Source organism: Triticum urartu, chromosome 7A (genome assembly GCF_056163025.1).
Source record: "Triticum urartu cultivar PI428250 chromosome 7A, HENAU_Tu73, whole genome shotgun sequence".
Classification (NCBI taxonomy): Eukaryota; Viridiplantae; Streptophyta; class Magnoliopsida; order Poales; family Poaceae; genus Triticum; species Triticum urartu.
In genome coordinates, this window is record NC_141879.1 from 46,499,917 (window position 1) to 46,527,315 (window position 27,399).

The 27,399-nt window shown below is 44.5% G+C and overlaps 1 protein-coding gene across 1 annotated transcript in view; it reads left to right on the forward strand.

Moving 5' to 3' along the window:
* LOC147957547 (uncharacterized) overlaps positions 1 to 14,779 on the forward strand; it is a 47,720-nt gene extending 32,941 nt beyond the window's left edge. Inside the window, exons 2-4 of the mRNA XM_087531758.1 lie at positions 12,914 to 13,409; positions 13,578 to 13,757; positions 14,199 to 14,779. Of these exons, the coding sequence (XP_087387884.1) occupies positions 12,914 to 13,409; positions 13,578 to 13,757; positions 14,199 to 14,230 (708 nt within the window). The 3' untranslated portion in view covers positions 14,231 to 14,779. The remainder of the gene's footprint in view (positions 1 to 12,913; positions 13,410 to 13,577; positions 13,758 to 14,198) is intronic.
* The last annotated feature ends 12,620 nt before the right edge of the window (positions 14,780 to 27,399 follow it).

The window sequence follows — 27,399 nt, forward strand, 5'->3', positions numbered from 1 at the left end:
GTTATCTTTCATACTGTATAACCGAACAGGGACAAAAGTATTTCTTTACTTTATGTCATATTCCTAGCCTGGCACGATCGTTGTACACTATCCCTGTTACAATGCATATATCCTGTTTCTGAATTTCTTGGATGATCATTGTACAGTATTTCAATGCAACAGAAATCTTCAGAACGTTTGCTGTAGTTATCTTTCATACTGTATCTCAATGCAACAGAAATCTTCAGAACGTTTGCTGTAGTTATCTTTCACACTGTATAACTGAATAGGGACAAAAATATTTCTTTACTTTCTGTCGTATTCTTAGCCTGATAGAGTAGCTTTCCTTGTTTCCTTGTTTGGGTTAGTGTGGTCGTGAATGGAAATGTTTCCCTGTTTTCCTTGTTAGTTCTACTCCATTGAATCAGCAGCTTTGTTTGGGTGATGGATCTTAGTGCAGTCGTGCAGATCACCGGAACTTGGTTTCATTCTCTCTTTTTTGGGGACGCAACAACATATTGTATCCGTCATGACAATATGGACCAGAAAGTGCTCCTCTTGGCCTGCGGGAACTGCAACCACTAGGTTACCACTTCTTCCCCACTTTGTCCATCCAAAGATTTCTTCACAACATATTGTATCCCAAGGAGTACTGCATAAGATGGGAGTAATAACAAAATCCACTAGAGGACTTAGTGAACAACAGGATATGTAATGGGTGCTGATTGCAAAAACTAATTTTTGTAAGAGTTTACATTGAACATTTACCCAGGAGTAGAACTAACAACCTAACAAGTGAATTGAAATCAATGGATGCCCACTTACAGTAGTCTTTCCATCCCAGCTTGCCCGGTTCTCTTTCATTGCAGTGACATAAACATCTTTAAAACATCTCCCAGCAGCTTCACTAAGATAGGAATGCAACTCTACACAGACCTTTGAATTTTTTAACACCAACCATAACCATTCTAGTAGGGAATAAAAAAAAGGAAAGACTGAATTAATGTGGCATTCTAGTAGGGACTGCTGTGCTGTTCTCAGTCTCAGGAAGAACCGAGCTTGAGCACATTGAACTGAAAGACAAGTGTGCAGCAACACATGCAAGTTCAGAAGTAGAGCTGATCAACTTGAGCATGCAAGTTCAGTATGCTGTCAACTTGGGACAGAAGTAGAGCTTGTTCAGTGTACAACCAATTGGTGGAAGGTTCTTGTTTTAATCTTGTTGCACTTGAAGTGTTCTCGAATTCAGGTTCAGTGTACATCCAAGTCAAATGGCCTTCAGGATAGATTTTGAAAGAGAATCTAGTTTCTGGGGGAATATTTAGTTAAGAAAAACATAATTTTTATTTACTCCTTGCATTTTCATTCATATTCTTACTGTCAAAATTCAGAGCAAATTCTAGTAATATTTGTACTGCTTGTGCTTGTAGTAATATTTGTACTGTACTCTGAAAAGGTTGCTTGACTGAAGATTTTGACTGAAGTTGCTTGTGCTTGTGATTCTAGAGTACATCTGGAGTAGTAGGATCTGAAATGTTTGTGTATCTACATGTCGTTGCTACTGCATCTCATTTTTTGTTAGTTTGTGGAGTACACCTACCAAAATCACTGCAATCAAGAGTGCACAATGGATCTGAATTCTGAAACTACACCCCTGTCAATAGCTAGTTCTTTGGTGATACTCCAATCCTTCAGGTCTCTCTTAACTGACTTCTCTCCTGTCAAATTTGATTTACCCGACCTCTCTTGACATTCTCCGCACGCTTTAGCCTTCTGCTATGCACTGGAGCTTCTGGAGGCATGCGTTGAATATGCCCAAACCATCTCAGACGATGTTGGACAAGCTTCTCTTCAATTAGTGCCACCCGAACTCTACCTCGTATATCATCATTCCGGACTTGATCCTTCCTCGTATGGCCACACATCCATCTCAATATACGCATCTCCGCCACACCAACTGTTGAACATGTCGCCTTTTAGTCGACCAACACTCAGCACCATACAACATTGCGGGTCGAACAACCATCCTGTAGAACTTGCCTTTTTAGCTTTTGTGGCACTCTCTTATCACAGAGAATGCCAGAAGCTTGGCGCCACTTCATTCATCCGACTTTGATTCGATGGTTCACATCTTCATCAATACCCCCGTCCTCCTGCAGCATTGACCCCAAATATCGAAAGGTGTCCTTCCGAGGCACCACCTGCCCATCAAGGTTAACCTCCTCCACTACCAGAATTTACCCAATTGCCGACGGCCAAATCTATGCCGACGGCCCCCGTCGGCATCGACGGATCTATCCCGACGGCCCAGGTCAGGCCGTCGGCGTAGAAAAGCCGTCGGCATACATCCACCTATGTCGACGGGGGCCGTCGGCACAGATGGGCCGTCGTCATCCCAATAAATATGCCTACGGCGGCCGGCGGCATAGAGGCTGCCTTCGGCATATCTGTGGGCCCGACTGCCCAGGCGGCGACATCCTTTGACGGCGTGAAGCCTACGCCGACGGGGCCTAACGGTGGCCGTCGGCATATCTGCCATGTCATCGATCCGCGTGATCTGCCACGTCAACGATCCGAAATGCTCACCAGTCCGTGGGGTGGCATATCTATGCCGACAGCCTTGCCGTAGGCATAGGCTTGGCCCATGGACAATGCCACGTCATCGATCCGCGCCATACGCCACGTCATCGATCCATGGCTCTACCCTTCTGTGGCTGTAGATATGCCGACGGCATAGCCGTAGGCATATATTTCTAATATTTTTTTTCATATTTTATTTGTTTTCTCTTTTTCCTTTTTATTTTTTTCCAAAATAATTAGATTAACTTAAATGTGCCTTATGTACAGAAAACATATCTCGATTATATATATATAGGGTCGCGCTATTCGTCACCCTAGGTGAGAAATAGTTATTCTTCACCCCCCCTTTTTTTACCATCAATGCACCGTAATTTTACGTTCCGTAAGTTTTGTCTTATTTCCGACGCAAAAAGAGATAGTAAGAAAATATATAATTGCCGTATAAAATATTTTATGTTATGTAAAATTACAAACATAAAAACATAGTCTAAAATACACATAAACTGCAAATTTTCTTGTTTTATGACCTATATTTTTATTTTCTTATGTCAATTTTTACGTAGTGAATCAATAGAAATGTAACTATTTGAATTCCAAATGTAATTTAATTATGAAATGATCGTAAGATTACCTCGGATGAAGAATAACTTATTCTGCACACTGGGTGATGAATAGTAACACTATATATATATATATATATATACATAAACACTATATCGTTTGGTATGAATTAGACTATAGAAAAGTTTTCTATATCGTTTGGTATGAATTAGACTACAGAAAAGTTTGTTCTTACTTCTAATCAAATATATAACTAATTTTCAATTAAATTCTTTCGTCCTCCCATGGCCCTTGAATTCTTCCGGGCAGTCATGCCTGCTACAAAATGGTGCACATAATTAACTAGAATGAGTGAATATTATTGTGGGAACTTCTGTGACATTTTTCTTTTTGTTCATGTGTACGGAAACCTTCTCGTAATTCTGTAAAATGTACATACAAAGACGATAATTAATAAGCATTATTATTTGTTTATTGCGCTAACTACGAATGAAAATTATCTCAATCTGTATTTGAATTGGATGCCATAGGCTGATAGCAGGGGCGGAGCTACAGGGTGGACATGGTGGGCCGCGGCCCACCCTGGAATTTTGAACCGGCCTATATACCATGTAGAATTATAGATGGGCCAGAGAAAAAAAATAAGGCCCAACAACATCTCTGACCCAGGAAAGAACGCACGCACCACGCAGCCTGCACCAGACGCGAGAAACAGCGAGACGAAACTGAATCTTCTACCCCCTTACGCCCAGCCGCCGGCCGCCCTGTCTCCGTCAGCCTCGCCGCCCTCGCCGGTCGACGGACGCACAATCGCTCAGGACTTAGGAGGCTCCTCCACTACTTCCTCTTCGTCGCGCCTGCCGCCTGCCCGTCGCTCGGTGCCAGCCGCACCTCATACGAGGCTGCGACCCGACCCTCTCCTGCCACCGGCCGCCTGGCGCCCTGCAAGCCGGCGGCAGCCGCCCAGTAGCTCGCTGTTTCTCGCGCGGCCTGATTTGAGGTACCATCTCCAGAAGCTCGCCAATGGACCATTCCCCAATTTTCAATTTAGGGTTTGCTATTTGCTTATGTGTACTAGAGTACATGAGCGACGAACATACACATAATTTTGCACATCATTCATGTCCATTTATGTCATTGTGATCCGTAGAATGTAAATTCTTATTATAGAATTATTGAAACATAGTCATCTTTAATTTTTCAGGCTATGTACTATAGTCAAGAGTAGTGTGTATTTTTCTTTTATGCTAGATTGAGACTTGCGTAATTCAGAATTTTTGTATGATTATAAGACCATATTGATCTATTCCTATGTGGTGTTGGTAATTACTCACAAACATTCACATGCCATGTTTGTTGTAAAAAAAATTAATGGACCACCCTGGTTTCAAATCCTAGCTCCGCCACTGGCTGATAGTGTGGTGATGTCCTCAGCATATCAGCAATTGTCGACTTTTCTATCCCAATAAATATAGGGATTGAGTCTGGACCAGTATCTTTTACTTCTATTGGCGATCTGCTAGGTATGCATATGAACAAATCATGTTGGCATGTCCTACATTGTGTTTGCAACGTGTTTAGCAGTATCTTTCCCTGGAGTTCATGTATGTTCTGAAAATGTTTGTTTTGCAAGAATTGTGCTCCATATCCATATAGAACCTTCCACATGTTTCTGAAATTCTATTAAGTTTATTTTTTTCAGAAAAAAATGCACAAACTTCCTTGCTCATTGTGTCAAGAGAAGTAGGCGAAAAGGCATATAGTGTGATTGTTTTCACCATAAATGGATGCCTAAATACTCTAACCTAAGAACAGTGAGCTCCACACAATAACCTTACATCGCTTGGAGCACGACTATAGCAAAAAAAGTAGCTCCACAGTCACCATGGGGCTTCAGCATACGTTACTATCTCCTCTCTTATTCAATAACATAGGAAAGCAATTAGTGGTGGGTATAAGTACACCACCAATTGATGGGCTTATGCTTAGTACTGTCAATTTCTCTTACCTAATAAATCAAAAAAGAAAGTTTTGTTACCCAATATAAATATAAATTAATGTTATCTTAGCCATTAGGTAAAATAATAGTTTCATGCTAGAAGTGATTCTTTTGAGCTTTAGGATACTGCATATGATTTTGAGACAAACATGGAGTATTTAGGAACTATCACATCAATGGAAACGAATGAAAGATATACAATTGCTATCATGTGAGTTGTAGTTTATATCAAACTTTAAATAATGAATGTATAAGAAGCTAGCCTGTGAAGGAGCACGGGTTGACGACTAGTGGTATAAATTGACAGCACACTAACCATTGATACTTATGAGTTCTTGATCTGTAATCCAATGGTGTCGTGAAGCTGCCAACTCCTTCACAATGTCATTTCCTGCCATGTCTTGACCTGAACAATACCATATTGTGTTAATGCAAATTTAAACTGTGTCACTTTATTCGTCAGTAAGAAATGTGATGAATTTTCAGCACTGATACTTTTATGTGCAAAACTTGTCATCTGTCTGCTTGTTTATCTTTCAGCGTGAGGAAGATATAAGTGTTGAATAAGCACAGTCTCATCATCTTGCTCAGCTGCTTGCGCTGCAGCTCCCCAGCAGGGCTAACCTTTCTTGAACTCTATTTAAGTGCTGTCGGTTTTGTATATTTTTTGTCGGCGTGTTTATTTGCACTGGTGGCGATCTTTGATGCCCAGTGTACGTAATCTGCTGTCTGCTTGTGCTTTATTATCATAGTGGCGAACTTTCATGTCCAGTGGATGTAATATGCCGTAATTTCTTTATTGTATAGTATATATTTTTTCTTATTCACGATGCTGCAGTTATTTTACTGTATATATGTCCTGTCTTCGCAGTAAACCGGCCAAACCGTAAAATTACGGTACATAATTGGGCCGTCATGCAATCACGATGTAGGTTGGGCCTGAAATGTGCCGATCATCTTACGGGCCGGCAGCAGCCCGAAATGAACCCCGGCCCATGATTGTGCGAATCAAATCACGGGCTTTTAACAGGCCGAAAAATTGTCTCGGTCCTTGTTTGGCCCAATCAGATATCGGCTGCGAGCAGGCCGGATGCAAACCGGGCCGTAGTTAGGCCCAACTATATGACGGGCTTTTAACAGGCTGAAATTAATATAGGGCCGAAATGTTAAACGGGCCCTTAATAGGCCAAAACTAATATCAGGTTGAATTACTAAGTGGGCCTTTAGCAAGTGGGCCCAAAAGCATAGTGTCCAGTTGACGGGCTGAATCTGATATGGGCCATAATTGAGCCCAAAGCCTCTTCAAGGGCCGGACCTGATCTGGGCCGTAATTTGGCCCAGAACGTGGTAGGCCTTTAACGGGCCAGATCTCATATGGGCCACTATTAGGCCCGGAGCGTGGCAGGCCATTAATGGACCGGATCAAATATGGGCCGGCATTTGGCCTAGAACATGGCAGACAGTTAATGGGCCGGCCTACTAGGGTCCACAAATCTTGTGGGCCTATAGTTGGGCCGGCCCATTAATGTCGGCGAAATGTCGTGGGCCTTTAGCTGGGCCGGCCCATTATGACCCGCAAGAATCTTGTGGGCTTTACCTGGGTCGGCCCATTATGGCACAAAAAAAATCTTGTGGGCCTTTACCTGGGCCGGTCCATTATGGCCCTCAAAATCTTGTGGGCATTTAGCTGGGCTAGCCCATTATGGTCCGCAAAATCTCGTGGGCCTTTAGCTGGGCCGGCCCATTATGGTCCATAAAATCTTGTGGGCCTTCAGTTGGGCCGGCCCATTTAAACTTGATGGGTCGGTCCACGTGTCAACATATCATAGGCGCGTCTCGCCCATTGGATGAGTTGACACGTGTCTCCTCCAGCCAATGATGATTTTACACATGGAAAATCCCCATTGGTCGGGGCTGTTAACGGGTTATCCGATCCAAAACCCGACCCGATAGCTTAACGGCGTTCCATTACGGTGGATGCCATGTGTCGGTCACCCTTGACGAAAGCACTTCTATGACGCGCGATTTATTGTCTTGGAAGTGGACACTTTCGTGATGATAATTTTGGTAATGTCATGGAACACTTCTACCACAGCACAGGTATGACTATCTTGATTCTGTCATAAATTTGTCATGGATGTACATGCATGACAAAAAAGCGACCTACTGTGACAAACACGTATCATCACGGAAGTGTATTTTTTTGTAGTGTAGTATCCCTAGCTACTACTCGTAGGGCCAGTTCTTTTAGTACCATGGTTAATAGGAGAGGCAGCAGCCAACTCTATAGTCAAGTCTGTGTCATCTATAGTCTTCATACAGCCAACACCATATAATAGGACAACTATAGGTTGGCTGTTGGGTTGGATTTAAGTATTAATCTTTGCATGCTGGGATTGGGAGGAATGGCAAAGCGCTGGTTTATAGGCAGCAGCCCGGGCTGCAAGCCAGCTATTGCACCTCGTAATGTGCGTATAGGCGAGCGACTAGTGAAGAGCCGGCTCTGCTCTCTATCCTCACTTCTCTCTCTTCCATGTAGGATTCTTATGATGTGGCAATTCTTGTAGCCTGCTGAGTAGGACTTATTATACTTGCTCTAAGACTAGTCACTTCCCCAGCTTTTCCCATAAGACTAGTCACAGTGGAGAGTAACATTAAGGTGCCTCACTCATTTATTTGGGCTTCTAAACTACTACTAGTACCTCCGTCCTGGTTTATTCGTCACCATTGTAATTTGTGCTAAATTTTGACCAAAGATTTAACTGATAAAATGTTAGTGCATGTGACATGCACTAACAATTCATTAGTTAAATTTATGATCAAAATTTGACACAGATTACAATGGGGACCAATAAACCAGGACGGAGGTAGTAGTTATGGGATTACTAATCTAGAAGCCTAAAAGAACTGGCCCCTCATACTCCTACTAGTAGTAGTACTCAAGTTGGGATTCCAATTGCATGACACAACTTGTTAGGCAAAAAATTCAATACAGGGTGTAGGAAGCGGTTTGGGAATTTGCATGCCTTTTCTGACCAGTGAGATACTCTGTACAAAGTACGACAGAGAAATAACCATAGAGAAGGAAGCTAAAAGTAAACAATCAAACGGGCATTTTTGCATTTGTTTTGCATTGAACCGTTTCACAAGCTTGACTAGTGTTGTTTTTCTACTTTTACAAAAACCGCATCGTAATGTTAAAACGAGCACTTGCACGTACATAAGTAATAGTAGTACTCCCTCCATCTAGGTGTATAAGTCTTCCCTCCTTCTTGGTCACGGTGCACAACCAAAGATGACTTATTCACCTGGACGGAGGGAGTAGCACAGTCTGCAAGCATATATAGAGAGAGACGTGTAGTGCGATAGTATATAGTAAAGTTTGTGCTATATGCACGTACTTACAAAATGCGTACGGATACACAAGGTTTCCAAACTTTCCCTTTTACATACTTAATTAAGGACGCTAATAATTCCTGAACGTTCGGGATTTATAACTTGCATCCCAAAACTAATGAGATCACCTTACGAAACTAAATTATACTCGTACTAAAAGCCACGACGCTTGCAAGAGTGCTTGCGGCGTGATACGTCTCCAACGTATCAATAATTTTTGATTATTCCATGCTATTATATATTCTGTTTTGGATGTTTAATGGGCTTTATTATGCACTTTTATATTATTTTCTGGGACTAACCTACTAACCCAAAGGCCCAGTGCAAATTGCTTTTTTTTTGCCTATTTCTGTGTTTCGCAGAAAAGGAATATCAAACGGAATCCAAACGGAATGAAACCTTCGGGAACGTGATTTTTGGAACAAACGTGATCCAGAGGACTTGGAGTGGACGTCAAGAAACAACCGAGGAGGCCACGAGGCAGGGAGGCGCATCTGCCCCCTGGGCGTGCCCCCACCCTCGTGGCTCTCCTGACCGACTTCCTTCGCCTATATATACTCTTATACCCCAAAAACATCAAAGAGCACGACGAACCCTATTTCCACCGCCGCAACTTTCTGTACCCGTGAGATCCCATCTTGGGGCCTTTTTCGGTGCTCCGCCGGAGGGGGCACCGATCATGGATGGCTTCGACATCAACACCATAGCCTCTCCGATGATGTGTGAGTAGTTTACCTCAGACCTTCGGGTCCATAGTTATTATCTAGATGGCTTCTTCTCTCTCTTTGGATCTCAATACAAAGTTCTCCTCGATTCTCTTGGAGATCTATTCGATGTAACTCTTTTTGCGGTGTTTTTGTCGAGATCCGATGAATTGTGGGTTTATAATCAAGATTATCTATGAACAATATTTGAATCTCCTCTGAATTCTTTTATGTATGATTTGTTATCTTTGCAAGTCTCTTTGAATTATCATTTTGGTTTGGCCTACTAGATTGATCTTTCTTGCAATGGGAGAAGTGCTTAGCTTTGGGTTCAATCACGCGGTGCTTGATCCCGGTGACAGAAGGGGAAACGACACGTATTGTATTGTTGCCATTGAGGATAAAAAGATGGGGTTTATATCATATTGCTTGAGTTTATCCCTCTACATCATGTCATCTTGCCTAATGCGTTACTCCGTTCTTATGAACTTAACACTCTAGATGCATGCTGGATAGCGGTCGATGTGTGGAGTAATAGTAGTAGATGCAGGCAGGAGTTGGTCTACTTGTCGCGGACATGATGCCTATATACATGATCATGCCTAGATATTCTCATAACTATGCTCAATTCTATCAATTGCTCGAATTTTTTCACCCACCGTAATACTTATTCTATCTTGAGAGAAGCCACTAGTGAAACCTATGGCCCCCGGATCTATTCTCCATCATACAAGTTTACATCTATTTTACTTTGCGTTCTTTACTTTCACTCTTTATCATAAAAATACCAAAAATATTATCTTATCATCTCTATTAGATCTCACTTTTGCAAGTGGCCGTGAAGGGATTGACAACCCCTTTATCGCGTTGGTTGCAAGGTTCTTATTTGTTTGTGTAGGTACGAGGGACTTGCGTGTGGCCTCCTACTGGATTGATACCTTGGTTCTCAAAAACTGAGGGAAATACTTACGCTGCTTTACTACATCACCCTTTCCTCTTCAAGGAAAAACCAACGCAGTGCTCAAGAGGTAGCAAGAAGGATTTCTGGCGCCGTTGCCGGGGAGTCTACGCACAAATCAAGACATACCAAGTACCCATCAGAAACTCTTATCCCTCGCATTACATTATTTGCCATCTGCCTCTCGTTTTCCTCTCCCCCACATCACCCTTGCCGTTTTATTCGCCCTTTTTTCGTTTGTCTTTTCGTTTGCCTTGATGTCTTACTTGGCTCGTTTGCTCGTTTGGTTGGAATAGTTGAGTATTTATTGCTAAATATAGAACCTAAGATCTATGGATCCTCATCCGCTTGCTAATCTTTTTAAGAGATCCAATTATGATGAACCAATTACTAGTGAGTTTTGTGCACTAGATTATCTTTATGAAGTTTTGCTTGAAATTCGTGAATCTGAAAATTATGATGAAGATATTTATGAAGAGATTCACGATAGCTCCTTGAATAAAATGCATGACTGCAATGATTTTACTATAAATTCTCTTGATGTCAATTGTGCTAATAATATGCAAAACCCTAAGCTTGGGGATGCTAGCTTTGCTATATCTACTACTTGTTGCAATGATCATGATTGGGGTGATTCTTCTTATGATCTTGAAAATTTATTTAAGTCCCATGATGAATATGAGATTTATAATAGTGTTTGCAATAATATTGAAAGTGGGTTTGGAGAGGTCATGACTTTAGTTAATGATAATCCCACTATTTTGGAAGAGTGTCAACTTTGCATACATGTGGATCGTGTTAAGCATATGTTTTGTGATAGCTATATTGTTGAATTTGCTTATGATCCTACATGTAATTATTATTAGAGAGGAAAATATGGTTGTAGAAATTTTTATTTTACTAAATTACCTCTCGTCATGTTGAGATTGCTATCGTCTCTTTCTTCTTCCTTGCATATGCTAATTTTTGCTTGATATGATAATTTGTTTTCTTATAAAATGCCTATGCATAGGAAGTATGTTAGACTTAGATCTGTTTGTCACGTGTTTTATGATGCTCTTTTTGCGTTTTAATTCTTATCTTTTATGTGAGCATCATTAAAATCTTAATGCCTAGCTAAAAAGGCTTTAAAGAAAAACGCTTGTTGGGAGACAACCCAATATTTATCCTTGCTATTTAGTAATAAATAATTGATCTAGCCTCTGGTAAGATTTGTTTTTATGTTTTAATTAGTGTTTGTGCCAAGTAAAACCTATAGGATCTTCTTGGATGATAGTTATTTGATCTTGCTGAAAAAGCCAGAAACTTTCTGTTCACGAAAACAATTGTTAAAAATCACTACGAAAATGTGATTCTCTCTTTCTAAAGAGGGTGTTAGCTACAATCATGTCATAGGCTAGAGTAAAGCTTAAGACATCTTCTCCTTCTTGATTCCTTATTCCATAGCCAAAGCTCCCATGCACCCCTTCAAAACCTGTGTTAGGTGTACCCACGTGGCCATTGAGGTCTCCTCCTATGAAGAGTTTTTCCCCAATCGGTACACTCCTAACCATGTCTTCCAGACCTTCCTAGAACTCTCTCTTGGTGTTATCATCATGGCCTACTTGCGGGGCATACGCGCTGATAACATTGAGAACTAAGTCCCCAACTACCAGCTTGACTAGGATAATCCGGTCCCCACGTCTCTTGACGTCTACCACTCAGGCTCTTGTTGATCAAGATGCCTACGCCATTTCTGTTTACAGCCGTCCCCATCTACCGCAGCTTGAAGCCGGTATCCTCCACCTCCTTCGCCTTCTGACCCCTCCATTTGGTTTCTTGGATGCAAAGGATGTCAACACCTCTCCTCACCATTGCATCAACTAGCTCCCGAAGCTTCCTTGTCAGAGACCCTACGTTCCAGCTACCTAAGCGAATCCTCCTAGGCTTGGCTAGCTTCCTTACCCTTCGCACTCGTCGAGTCAAATGCGAACACCCTTGCTCATTTTCCACTACACCCGTGCGCCGATGTAGCGCGCCACTAAGGATGTGACGACCCGATCCTCGCTCACTTGCCACCGTATCCAGATCAAGATACGGCGCGCCACCAGGGGGTTCCGATGTGGCGCGTCGCTGAGAGGGTTACGCCCCGATGAAAATCTTTTGGGTTTCATCTCCATAAGAGTGGCTGAGTTTTTATGTTGGCTCGCCAAGCCTATCACAACCCTTCACCTTTACCTGGGCTTGGGACCGGCTATGTTGAGACAACATAGGCGTAGTTCGGCGATGACCTCCCACTAGTTTAGGTTAATTACCCATTTAGTTAAACCATTAGTTTGTCATGTGGGACCCATGTTTAATTGGCCAGCTAACTTCAATCTCAATTGACTCTGACCGTGGGTCCTATGGCCCACATGTCAGAGAGACATAGAGGTGACACAGAGAGTTTCCAGGGTAGCCCACATGTCAGGGAGAGGTGTGTGAGAGAGAGAGTTTCCAGGGTGGGTCCCACATGTCAGTGGCATATGCACACAAGGGCAACTATGTCTAGACTCTAGAAAACGTCTAGTAGACGGTCAAAGGCCTTTGACCGGATTGAAACGACACGGAGGGTATTTCCATACGAACACTAGACGGAAGAGTGGTATAGTTGAGCACTATTTTTATTTTGGGGTAAAGATGAGGCCGGGCAGAAATTAGGGAAAAAATGTAAATGTCCCTATAATTTTTAATAGTTTTATTTCCGTGATGAAACAGGGCTTTTGGTTCACTGGCTACTTATTGTTGATCATTGTATCCATGTTTCTCCCTTTGTCCGAGGCAAGACAGATTGTACAACTTTCAGAGTCCGAGTTTTGCAGTAATCATTACTTGTTATCTAGGAGAATTGCTGTAGCGTGCATTCCAACACAGCCAGAACCTATTTGCTGTGAACTTTTAGTTCCAGCTTTGGATTCTAAAGGCTGTATTTGCAAATTGATGAATGACGGTACAGAATTGGATAACTTTCTCATGAAATATACGTCGTGTGGAGGGCAGCATCCGGAATTACTTGAAGATGCACAGAATTGCTCATCGGCACCAACAGCGACAGTGACTGAAGTTGCTCCGACCCAGAAGATACCTGAAGTGGCTATTATTGCTAGCAAACCAAAGAATGTCAAATCTCTTCGTTGGCTTTTAGTGCTCTTACTGGCTGTGGTGCTAATAGGATTGCTTTTTTGGGGTACTCTTGAGCTGAAGAAAAGAAGAGGTAATTCTTTTATTTAAGCAAATAGTAATAGCTCTTTGACATGAGATTGTACATGATTAATTCAGAATACTATGACAAAAATACATGTAGAGAAATAATTACTTTGCGAAGAACTACTTATATACCATAACAGTGGCCTTTTTTTTTTCTGTTGCAGTAATTATGCAGAAGCTGGGAGAGTTGGACCTCAAACTCAGGAAGTTCAGTTAGGTCGCAGAGTGACCGTGCAGGCACGGCAAACTGCAGATGATTCAATACGTAATCAACACGTTGACATTCCTATTCTTGAAGATCTGCCGTTTGTTGGTCCAATGACGAGAAATCGTTTCAATTCAGTGAAAGAGAGAGGTATTGTCAAAACACTTTATATGAATCTCTTAATTAGTTAGTTACACATTGATGGTCATCTGTGTGATATGGGAATTTGATAAAAATGAGTACTCTACTGTATCAATGTTGTTGGTTAGCTTATAAGGGAGTTTCTAATCCTTAAGCTGCAGAAAATCTGGAAGTTAAGGATTCTTATGAAAACTAAAAAAAATCTATGACAAGTCGTTGAGGATAGATTGCCTACCTGGGAGTTTTATGTGAATGGTATGTGCGTTTTATGTGATGGGTGGGTGACCAATCCTCACTGCTGGACGTGGGGAGTTTGAATTTTTCTTCTTCTGTTGTTTGGGTGGGAGTTGCTATTGTCATTTATGAACCATTCACAATTACTTGATCTTTCAAGCTAAGATCCTCTGGGACCCTGCTGATATTGTATACCGGCTGATATCTTTCTTGCAGCCGCGGGAACTAAGGAATCAACTAGTGACTGAGCTTGAACACACACGGGTCTGGTCAGCTTGAACTTGCATTTCTTGCACGCAGTAGTCCGTCGTAGACAGTCCAGCTAGCTGCTCAGGCAAGGACACAGGGTTACAGTCCTCATCTATGTTGCTCTCAAGAAGTTCATCTGACCATATCATCACTATCCCTGTCACAATGCAGAATTTTGATCAATTCAAGTACTTCCAGCAGACGCACATGATCGTTGTAGACTATCCCTGTCACAATGTATATATCCTGTTTTTGAATTTCTGGGATGATCGTTCTACAATATCTCAATGCAATAGAAATCTTCAGAAAGTTTGTTGTAGTTATCTTTCATACTGTATAACCGAACAGGGACAAAAGTATTTCTTTACTTTATGTCATATTCCTAGCCTGGCACGATCGTTGTACACTATCCCTGTTACAATGCATATATCCTGTTTCTGAATTTCTTGGATGATCATTGTACAGTATTTCAATGCAACAGAAATCTTCAGAACGTTTGCTGTAGTTATCTTTCATACTGTATCTCAATGCAACAGAAATCTTCAGAACGTTTGCTGTAGTTATCTTTCACACTGTATAACTGAATAGGGACAAAAATATTTCTTTACTTTCTGTCGTATTCTTAGCCTGATAGAGTAGCTTTCCTTGTTTCCTTGTTTGGGTGATGGATCTTAGGGGTTGTTTGGATAAGGAGTTTATACCAAACCTGTTTCACTAATCACGTTTAGGAGTCTAACCACCTAAAACCATGTTTGTTTAGCCCAACAAATCTCAGGATAAGAAAAACTTGGTCTTCCAAAAACCAAAAAACGAGCATATGGAAAAATGCCTATTAGTCGTTTTTCCACAAACCAGTAGCTGGATCGCAAGTCCTTCATCAGCCGCTCAGGTACCGTGGCTGCTGCTCCTCGACGAGGACGACGATCGTGTTCCTTCGGACCGCTGGCATGCTAGGCGCCGTCACGGCCGCCGTGGCTGCTGCTCCTCGACGAGGACGACGGCCGTGTTCCTCCGGACCACTGGCATGCTAGGCGCACCACTGGCATGCTAGGCGCCGCCATGGCCGCCGTGGCTGTTGCTCCTCAACGAGGACGACGGCCGTGTTCCTCCGGACCGCTGGAATGCTAGGCGCCGCCACGGCCGCTGTGTCTGTATGTCAGTTGTTCCAGGTACCCTGCTGTGCTCCTCGGCCAGGACGACGCCCACGTTGCTCCTAACCATTGGCGTGCTAAGCGCCGCCGTGGCCGTCGTGTCTGTGTCTCAGCCGTTCTATGTACCGTCATGCTGCTCAGGTTGGCCGCGCGCAACACCTTCTGTCATGGCCACCATCTCTTCGGCGTTGATGCCCACCACGAGGCAGCTCAGCGGCATGGCGATGCCACTTGGGTACATGAGGTTGACGCGCATCGCTGTGGTGCCCGATCTCCCTGCTGGATGCACGCACGCCCTGGAAGTTGCCGGACATGACGAGGCCGAGCACGCCCAGGTCCGTGTCCGTGACAGGCCCATCAGGAGCAGCACGAACTCTGCCATTGTAGGCGTCTTAGGCGTGATCGTGCCTCCCTTCCTCGATCTCCTCAGTCCTCACCTCTCGCGTGAACCACTTGGGCTATTTGCCTATTTCTTTAATGTTGAGGATGACGCGAAGTAGCGTTGGCATGAAAGCCTCGGTTGTGTGATATTGCAGCATGATCAATCACGTCAAAACAAAGTATTTTATAAGCTAGTTTTACGAAAACAACAACTTAAAACTGGTTTTTCCTAAAAATCCTCTTAAAACTGGTTTTCCTAAAACTACTCTCAAATACTAGCTATCCAAACAACCACTTAGTGTGGTCGTGAATGGAAATGTTTCCCTGTTTTCCTTGTTAGTTCTACTCCATTGAATCAGCAGCTTTGTTTGGGTGATGGATCTTAGTGCAGTCGTGCAGATCACCGGAACTTGGTTTCATTCTCTCTTTTTTGGGGACGCAACAACATATTGTATCCGTCATGACAATATGGACCAGAAAGTGCTCCTCTTGGCCTGCGGGAACTGCAACCACTAGGTTGCCACTTCTTCCCCACTTTGTCCATCCAAAGATTTCTTCACAACATATTGTATCCCAAGGAGTACTGCATAAGATGGGAGTAATAACAAAATCCACTAGAGGACTTAGTGAACAACAGGATATGTAATGGGTGCTGATTGCAAAAACTAATTTTTGTAAGAGTTTACATTGAACATTTACCCAGGAGTAGAACTAACAACCTAACAAGTGAATTGAAATCAATGGATGCCCACTTACAGTAGTCTTTCCATCCCAGCTTGCCCGGTTCTCTTTCATTGCAGTGACATAAACATCTTTAAAACATCTCCCAGCAGCTTCACTAAGATAGGAATGCAACTCTACACAGACCTTTGAATTTTTTAACACCAACCATAACCATTCTAGTAGGGAATAAAAAAAAGGAAAGACTGAATTAATGTGGCATTCTAGTAGGGACTGCTGTGCTGTTCTCAGTCTCAGGAAGAACCGAGCTTGAGCACATTGAACTGAAAGACAAGTGTGCAGCAACACATGCAAGTTCAGAAGTAGAGCTGATCAACTTGAGCATGCAAGTTCAGTATGATGTCAACTTGGGACAGAAGTAGAGCTTGTTCAGTGTACAACCAATTGGTGGAAGGTTCTTGTTTTAATCTTGTTGCACTTGAAATGTTCTCGAATTCAGGTTCAGTGTACATCCAAGTCAAATGGCCTTCAGGATAGATTTTGAAAGAGAATCTAGTTTCTGGGGGAATATTTAGTTAAGAAAAACATAATTTTTATTTACTCCTTGCATTTTCATTCATATTCTTACTGTCAAAATTCAGAGCAAATTCTAGTAATATTTGTACTGCTTGTGCTTGTAGTAATATTTGTACTGTACTCTGAAAAGGTTGCTTGACTGAAGATTTTGACTGAAGTTGCTTGTGCTTGTGATTCTAGAGTACATCTGGAGTAGTAGGATCTGAAATGTTTGTGTATCTACATGTCGTTGCTACTGCATCTCATTTTTTGTTAGTTTGTGGAGTACACCTACCAAAATCACTGCAATCAAGAGTGCACAATGGATCTGAATTCTGAAACTACACCCCTGTCAATAGCTAGTTCTTTGGTGATACTCCAATCCTTCAGGTCTCTCTTAACTGACTTCTCTCATGTCAAATTTGATTTACCCGACCTCTCTTGACATTCTCCGCATGCTTTAGCCTTCTGCTATGCACTGGAGCTTCTGGAGGCATGCGTTGAATATGCCCAAACCATCTCAGACGATGTTGGACAAGCTTCTCTTCAATTAGTGCCACTCGAACTCTACCTCGTATATCATCATTCCGGACTTGATCCTTCCTCGTATGGCCACACATCCATCTCAATATACGCATCTCCGCCACACCAACTGTTGAACATGTCGCCTTTTAGTCGACCAACACTCAGCACCATACAACATTGCGGGTCGAACAACCATCCTGTAGAACTTGCCTTTTTAGCTTTTGTGGCACTCTCTTATCACAGAGAATGCCAGAAGCTTGGCGCCACTTCATTCATCCGACTTTGATTCGATGGTTCACATCTTCATGAATACCCCCGTCCTCCTGCAGCATTGACCCCAAATATCGAAAGGTGTCCTTTCGAGGCACCACCTGCCCATCAAGGTTAACCTCCTCCACTACCAGAATTTACCCAATTGCCGACGGCCAAATCTATGCCGACGGCCCCCGTCGGCATCGACGGATCTATCCCGACGGCCCAGGTCAGGCCGTCGGCGTAGAAAAGCCGTCGGCATACATCCACCTATGTCGACGGGGGCCGTCGGCACAGATGGGCCGTCGGCATCCCAATAAATATGCCTACGGCGGCCGGCGGCATAGAGGCTGCCTTCGGCATATCTGTGGGCCCGACTACCCAGGCGGCGACATCCTTTGACGGCGTGAAGCCTATGCCGACGGGGCCTAACGGTGGCTGTCGGCATATCTGCCACGTCATCGATCCGCATGATCTGCCACGTCAACGATCCGAAATGCTCACCAGTCCGTGGGGTGGCATATCTATGCCGACAGCCTTGCCGTCGGCATAGGCTTGGCCCATGGACGATGCCACATCATCGATCCGCGCCATACGCCACGTCATCGATCCATGGCTCTACCCTTCTGTGGCTGTAGATATGCCGACGGCATAGTCGTAGGCATATATTTCTAATATTTTTTTTCATATTTTATTTGTTTTCTCTTTTTCCTTTTTATTTTTTTTCCAAAATAATTAGATTAACTTAAATGTGCCTTATGTACAGAAAACATATCTCGATTATATATATATATATAGGGTCGCGCTATTCGTCACCCTAGGTGAGAAATAGTTATTCTTCACCCCCCTTTTTTACCATCAATGCACCGTAATTTTACGTTCCGTAAGTTTTGTCTTATTTCCGACACAAAAAGAGACAGTAAGAAAATATATAATTGCCGTAATAAATATTTTATGTTATGTAAAATTACAAACATAAAAACATAGTCTAAAATACACATAAACTGCAAATTTTCTTGTCTTATGACCTATATTTTTATTTTCTTATGTCAATTTTTACGTAGTGAATCAATAGAAATGTAACTATTTGAATTCCAAATGTAATTTAATTATGAAATGATCGTAAGATTACCTCGGATGAAGAATAACTTATTCTGCACACTGGGTGATGAATAGTAACACTATATATATATATATAGACACACACACACATAAACACTATTCTGATCACGGGATCAGAAACCTGAACTGTCTGAGTAACGGGTCTGAATTTCCCTCTGTACGAACCCGACCTTCGGGCTATCTTCGCAACCGTGGCTTCCCCCGCGAATTATTCTTGTTAGTCGTGTTCTATATGATGTTAGTATAATCTACAAACAATTTTTAACAACTAAATACACCTTCTAAATAGGAATCTCGCTCATAGGCGAATTTTGCACTCGGGTCATGATGAACTCATGTTTTTTGCAATTTTACTGCCTGAGTTGTTCGACCTGAACTTCCCCTTGTGCTAGGTTGAACTTCTGCCAATATTGCCCAAGTGGGGCTTGCTATATACCGTTGGAAAGCTATGGACACCAGTATCATGACCTAAGTTAAATTTTTGGCAAAATGTAAGCGGTTTAAGAGCAGTTTTGAAAACCGTTTTTTCTTCATACAAAAAATGTGAATCGTATTTTCGATCGCATTTCTAAACCGTTTATCGGAATGAGGCATATAATATGGCATTGAAAAGCTGCTGCAAAACCGCTCCTTCCACATGTTGAGAGTTTTCCCTAATTCCCTATGGTGAAAGAGTAATATGGAAAAACGTAAAATTTCGCAAACCGAACAACCGAGTTCGTATTTTCGATGTCATTTCTAAATGGCTGATCCAATTAAGGCATATGATATGGCGTTGGAAAGCTTATGAAAATGCGCTACTTTTTCATGTTGAAAGTTTTAGCTAATTTTGAACATTTTAAGAGTAATTTAGAAAACAGTACAAGTCCTACCGAGTTCGTATTTTCGAGCTCATTTTTTAACCTTGCGTCCGAATGCAGCAAATGATATGGAGTTGGAAAGCTTGAACAAATGTGAAACTTTTTATATGTATTGTTTCTCCTAATTCTTTACGGTTTTAAGTCGATTTTGAAAATAGCTAAAAACGTATTTTTGCACTAATTTCTACGAACTTTATCGGAATAGTGCAAATAATATACCGTTGAAAAGCTACGGAAAATGCGAATCTTTTTCATGTTGACGACTTTCTCTAATTCCTAGCCGTTTTCAAGTAATTACAAAAATAGCGAGATCATTCGTTCTGCCTTTATCGCGAAACAGATTCGTCGAAAATGCATCGCGTGAAGTACTTGAACTTCTGTTTGAACTTCACTCTGTTTTTTGACGTGATGTTTTTGGCCCGTAGTTCTCAAACCACTTACCGTAATTGAGCAAATGATATACCGATGGAAAGCTATTAAAACCACGCAACTTTTTTGTGTTGATGAGTTCTTCATACTCGCAACGGTTCAAAATATATTTTTGAATGCGTAAAACAACGTTGTTTTTGCCTGTTTTTTACATGTAACTGAAGATCGGACGTCTCACACTAGAGATCTCGAACTTCACCGGGAGTAGCACGCGAACTTCTAGCAACAAAATCTTTTAAGCTTTTTGTTTTCTATTCTTATTTTCCTATCTGAAACACATTTCGTGTAGTAGTTGAACTTCCCGCTGTTTTCATCTTGAACTTCTGTCATGTATTTTTGTTCAACCTCTCTCACAAGAATTTTTGAACTTCCCCGGACAGAGCACTTGAACTTCTAGCAACACCTTTTTTAGAAGTTATTTTATTTTTGAACTTCTTGTTTCCATTCTTTAATAACGAGATAAATCTGAGTTTTCTATAATCATCAAACTTCTGCATCTTTTTAATTTGGACTTCCTTGTTTTATTTCTTAATTTTTTTCTATGAAATTTTGAAGCGCTCTATTTTTAAAAGTTGAACTTCTTGTTTCCATTCTTTAATAACCAGGGAAATCTAAGTTTTCTATAATCATCGAACTCCTCTATCTTTTTAATATGGACTTCCTGGTTTATTTCTTAATCTTTTTTAAGAAATTTTGAAGCGCTCTATTTTTAAAAGTTGAACTTCTTGTTATTTAATTTTTGAACTTCTTGTTTTCATTCTTTAATAACGAGGAAAATATGAGTTTTCTATACTTCTCCATCTTTTTAATATGGACTTCCTGGTTTTATTTCTTAATTTTTTTTATGAAATTTTGAAGCACTCTATTTTTAAAAGTTGAACTTCTTGTTATTTAATTTTTAAACTTCTTGGTTTAATCTTTAGTATTGCGGAAAATCCAATTTTTTTAAAAAACAGGGAAAATCTTTTTAAAACTTTTTTTGTTGTTTTATTATTTTAATTTGAAATTATTAGTTATCCTTTAGAACGAGAATCTGAGATTTTTATCAAATTAAATCTTCTCTGTTATTTTAATTTGAACTTCTTAGTTTTATTCGTTAGTAACGAGGGAACTCGAGTTTTTAACCTCTTTGTTTTAAAATTTTGAACTTCTTGTTTTTTTAATAATGTGAAAAATCCGAATGTTTTATAGACATTGAACTTCAGCATTTTTAAATTTGAACTTCTTAGTTTTATTGGTTAGTAACGGGGAAAATGCTTTTTTATATAAAACAATGATACCGCGCGGTTACTTGAATTTTGAATTTCTAGTTTTTATAGAATGGGGAAAATCAGTTTTTATACAATCTTTTGAAATGCTCCTCTTTTTAATTTGAACTTCTCTGATATTTTTACAAACGGGGAAAATCCGTTATAAAGATTTTTGAACTACTTTTTTTTAACTTCTCGCTCAATTTATTTTTAACTTCCAAATTTGTCTTTATGATATTAAAACTTCATTTTTTTTAACGTTGACTTGCTTTGGTTTTTAAATTTGAACTTCTTATAGAATTTTGTCGTGACATTTTATGCATTTTTTGCTTTTCGGTGAAACGGGTTAGGCGGTCCCTTTTTTCATTTGGTCATTTTTCTTCTGTACATCGTACACGTGAACTTCGAAATTTTCTGAAACATGAACTTCGCGTGCTACTAATTTTTTTCATGAAACTCCATAATTTTTATTCTTTGAATTCACATATGTAAAAACCTGGCTCTGGATTGTTTGTGGCAATCTCATGTAACCAGTATCTAACAATCCAACGCCATATATGAGAGAAAAACAAATAAAGCTATCTTAATTTTACCTGAACAGAAAAACTACTGTTAATGCTGTCAAGGAGGAAGTAGGATCAGTTTCAGGAAACATGCTGATCACTACTACTATAATTAAGCAAGATATGTATGCATGCATCCTACTATATATGTCAGTATTTTTAGTTGCTTACAATGGTGAAGTGATGAATCTACATAGCGAAACGACGTGATGCATGATGCATCCCTTCCAATACATACAGTCTGAAAAAAAAACAGTCATGTGAAAAAACAAAACACCAGGTGATACCTTAGATTACACTACTTGATATTATATATCAGATCAAATTCCCCACTAATTAACTAGCTGATACTAGCTAGAATTTTGCACTCAAAAGCAAAAGCTACAATCTGAATGGAGGACTGATGAGAGAAGAGAGATACATATGTTTACAATAGGGAAAGAACAGAAATGGATGCCTTTTTCATAGTTGGACACTCCGCTAAATTTTCATAGTTCGTTTAGTTCCAGATTCAAAAGGGATCCAAAAGTAATCCTTTTCTTGTTGTAAGGCTCTGTTTGGATGAAACATCAAATGGTAGAAACAAACCGTCACCACTCGGTTACAGCAAAAATCGAAAGAGCTGTCGTAGAGCTCGCTATGAGCTCAGATTCAGAGTTGTTTGCACGAACAAAAGGCGCTGGAAACACCACACAACCCATATCTATGGAAATAGCTTTCGGGGCTATCATGCTTGGAAGTTTGTGGCAAACGAAGGACGAAATCTGGATAAAGGTTCTCGAATTCTAGCGAATCTTATTCCAGCTAAACTTGCTCTGTAGAGGTATTACCACACGAACTGATATAATACACATGTATGAATATTCGTTGCTCACAATAATTTGGGCAAAGGACAAAAGTTGGTGTTAGTTATCAGAGACATAACCACAAACATGTTGAGGGCATCAAATCAGCACAACTTTCACGAAACTTGTGCAAAAAAATCTCCAAAGAAACAGGGGACTAGGGGAGTAGCCGCTCACACATGCAGCAATCATAGGAGGGGATGTACAGAAAAGGCAGAACCTAAACGGGGACTAACAGTGTAGTTGAACTGATGCCAAGCCGTCCTTGGTGTGAGCCAGCCAGCTCCTCTCCAGGTCCGAAGCATGGAGGCCAGCACCATCCTCGCGTGTGCGCGACGACCATGACATGGAGGAGATGGGGGTGCAGGGCGTTGGGTTCAGGAGGAGCCACTAGCGGCGGTGCAGGATCTTGGTGGCGGGCGGCGGCTCGGGTTCTTGGGGGGCGGCGCTGGCGTTTGTTCCACAGGGCCGACGACGGCTTCAACGCTGGCGGAGGAGGTGATGCAGGGGCGGAGAGGGGTGGAGTAGTTGTGTCAGAGATCCCTAGATGGCTGGGTTTTGGCCGCTGAAGTGGTGAACATCCAGGAGCTCCGTCGTTGAACGTCCGGAAGTGGTGCCGAACGGCATGAGCACCGCGACGGTGGATCCCCATCAGGAGGAGGCTACGTGAGTGAGGGGGCCACGGGCTTGCTCGTCTTCAGTCGGGGACCATGGCGGCGGTGGGCGCGATCCAAATCTAGGCGTCGGCGCCCCGGATCCACGGCCCGCGGCGGCGCGCGAGGCCTGTGGGCGGTGGAGATTTGGGGCGGCGGCACGGCGCGCAAGGACAATGGGCGGCAGCGGGGGTTCGCCGGTGGACGGTGGCGCGAGGCCGGCGAGGAGTGGCTACGAGATGCCGGCGGGGAGGGGCCGCGTGGTCCGGCAGGCACGGGCGACGCGGCGCGGTAGGCAGGGGAGGGGCGGCGTGGTGGTCTGGTTGGTAGGGATCGGGGGACGGTGAGGCGTCGTCGAGGGAGAGGAGAAGGTCGTGATTGTGGTAGTGGGCCGTTCGGGTTGTGCACAACGGGCCGACATGTACCTCTATTTTCCTCCGTTCGAGATCTCTATATAGCGACGTTGTGATCAGAATAACTATTCTGGTCCCAGGATCAGAATAATGTTAATATATCGATTGCCCCCTCTTGGGCGTCGCTTCCGTCATGTTACGGAGAGGGGAGACGGAACGGGGTACCTGGGGGGGGGGGTAGCAATGCCGCCAGGTGTTGCGGTCGGCCCTCCTATGGTTGTGGAAGCGTGGTGGCACGCGCAGGCACCCGGCACGCGGCTCCGGGGTGTGCCCCTCCCCTCATGGGCGTCGCTGCCGCCGTGTCTCAGAGGGGGGAAACGGCAACATCGGGCCAACACAGAGGGAATCTTGGAGTGGGTTGGGCCGGGACTGTGTTGGGGGTGTAGCTATGGGCTGGGCTATGACAACCAGGTGAAAAGGTCCACCGGTCAAACCCCGTGCGGTGAAAGTCAAAGGGCTAGACCCGGCGGTCGTCTGTGTCAGGTTAGACGGGATGGTGTACCTGGGGGGTAGCAATGCTGCGAGGTGTCGCAGTGGGCCCTCCTACGGTTGTGGAAGCGTAGTGGAAGACTTAGGCACCCAACACGCGGCTCCGGGGTGTGCCCCCCTCACGGGCGACGCTGCCACCGTGTCACGGAGGGGGGAAACGGCCACGTCGGGCCGACACGGAGGGAATCTTGGGGTGGGTTGGGCCGGGACGGTGTTGGGGGGTCTAGCTATGGGCTGGGCTATGACAACCAGGTGAAAAGGTCCACCAGTCAAACCCCGTCCGGCGAAAGTCAAAGGGCTAGACCCAGCGGTCGTCTGTGTCAGGGTTAGACGGGACGGGGTACCCGGGGGGTAGCAATGCCGCCAGGCATTGCGGTGGGCCCTCCTACGGTTGTGGAAGCATGGTGGCAGGCGCAGACACCCGGCACGCGGCTCCGGGGAGTTCCCCCCTCACGGTTGAGGTCCCAGTGCGACGCTGCAGTGCCATCGCTACCCCCAGGGCCCCCGTCCCGCCTAAACCTGTAGCGTTTGACCACGGGATCTAACCCTTTGACTTTGCACGGACGGGCTTTGAGCAGTGGACCTCTCCACCCGGTTGTGTTAGGTCAGCCCATAGGAACACTTTGGAGCAACATCCGGGCCAGACCCACAGCAAGATCCCCTCCGTGTAGACCCGACGCGTCCGTTTCCCCCCTCCAGGTGCCGGCGGCGGCGCCGTCCGTGAGGGGGGGGGCACACCCCGGAGACGTGTGACGGGCGTTTGCACCCGCCACAACACTTCTAGACTTGTGAGAGGCCGCCTACGCAAGATTTGGCGCCATGCTAGCCCCCGGAGGCTGCCGGCCACAGTCGTAGACACGCGAAGAGCAATCCGCGTAGAGGGAAGTGTTCAGATACTTCTCCATCATGGAAAATTATGAAAAATTACCATCAGTCCTATAGCACATGTGCCCACGTCATGTAAAAAACTCATGATTTTATCGCGCTCTGAGTATTTAATAATATTCACGCCGCATCGTTACCGCAGAACGTCTACTACCGTGTCATCGCCGTCTATGAGGGGAGGCACACCCCGGAGATGCGTGCCGCCTCTTCGGACATGCCACCACACCACCCCGCATGTATGAGGTCCCGGTGCGACGCTCCGGTGGCATTGCTACCCCCCAGGGCCCCCGTCCCGCCTAACCCTGTAGCGTTTGACCACGGGATCTAGCCCTTTGACTTTGCACGGACGGGCTTTGAGCAGTGGACCTCTCCACCCGGTTGTGTTAGGTCAGCCCATAGGAACACTTTGGAGCAACATCCGGGCCAGACCCACAGCAAGATCCACTCCGTGTAGACCCGACGCGTCCGTTTCCCCCCACCAGGTGCCGGCGGCGGCGCCGTCCGTGAGGGGGGGGGCACACCCCGGAGATGCGTGCTGGGCATTTGCACCCGCCACAACACTTCCAGACTTGTGATAGGCCGCCTACGTAACATTTGGCGGCATGCTAGCCCCCGGAGGCCACTGGCCACAGTCGTAGACACGCGAAGAGCAATCCGCGTAGAGGGAAGTGTTCAGATACTTCTCCATCATGAAAAATTATGAAAAATTACCATCAGTCCTATAGCACATGTGCCCATGTCGTGTTAAAAACTCATGATTTTATCGCGCTCCGAGTATTTAATAATATTCACGTCGCATCGTTACCGCAGAACGTCTACTACCGTGTCATCGCCGTCCGTGAGGGGGGGCACACCCCGGAGACGCATGCCGCCTCTTCGGACATGCCACCACACCACCCCGCATGTATGAGGTCCCGGTGCGACGCTCCGGTGGCATTGCTACACCCAAGGCCCCCGTCCCGCCTAACCCTCTGGCGTTTGACCACGGGATCTAGCCCTTTGACTTTGCACGGACGGGCTTTGAGCACTGGACCTCTCCACACGATTGTGTTAGGTCAGCCCATAGGAACACTTTGGAGCAACATCCGGGGCAGACCCACAACAAGATCCCCTCCGTGTAGACCCGACGCGTCCGTTTCCCCCCTCCAGGTGCACGGCCACGTCGGGCTGACACGGAGGGTATCTTTGGGTGGGTTGGGTCGGGATGGTGTTGGGGGGTGCAGCTATGGGCTAGGCTGTGAGAACTAGGTTAAAAGGTCCACCGGTCAGACACATTCCGGCGGAAGTCAAAGAGTTAGATCCGACCCCGATCCCCACCCGCGCCGCCGCCGCCCTGTCCCGACCCTCGCCGCTGCCCCACCCTCGCTGCCGCCGCCGCCCTATCCCGACCCTCGCCGCGCCGCCACCCCCATCCCCTCCCCCAACTCCGGCGCTGCCCCGCCCCCACCCCCATCCCATTCCATACCGCCGCCACACCGCCCCCCACTTCCGCGCCGCCCCCATCCCCTCCCCCACCGCCCCCACTGCCCGCGCCGCCCCCATCCCCTCCCCCACCGCCCGCACTGCCCGCGCCGCCCCCATCCCCTCCCCCACCGCCACCGCACCACCCCCAGTGCCCGCGCCGCCCCAAGACCGCCGTCGACGCCGCCGGGCCGGCCCGTCCCCGTCCTCGGCCGCCCGTCCCCGGCGGCCCATCCCCGGCTGCGGCCGCCCCTTCCCCGACTGTGCCAGCGGCCGACGCCACTGCCTCGCCCGTCGCCGCCCTTCTCCACCCCGACCTCGTCGCTGCCCCGCCTCTGCTTCGCCAGTGAGCCCCCTGCTGCTGCTTTGCTGCTACCGCTATCGCTTGCTGCTTCCTGCTGCTGCCGCTGGTTGCTGCTTCCTGCTGCTGCCGCTGCTTGCTACTTGCTGCTGCTACGTTAGGTTTGTTAGTTCAGGGTTTAGATGGATAGATTAGTTAGATATATAAATAGTTAGATAGATGGATTATAAGATATAAAAATTTTGTTGATAGGTTAGTTGAGAAAAAAAATTGTTGTTGATATATAGATGGATAGATGAGTGGATACTACATCATGATATATAGATGGATAGATGATGATGATGAATATGTG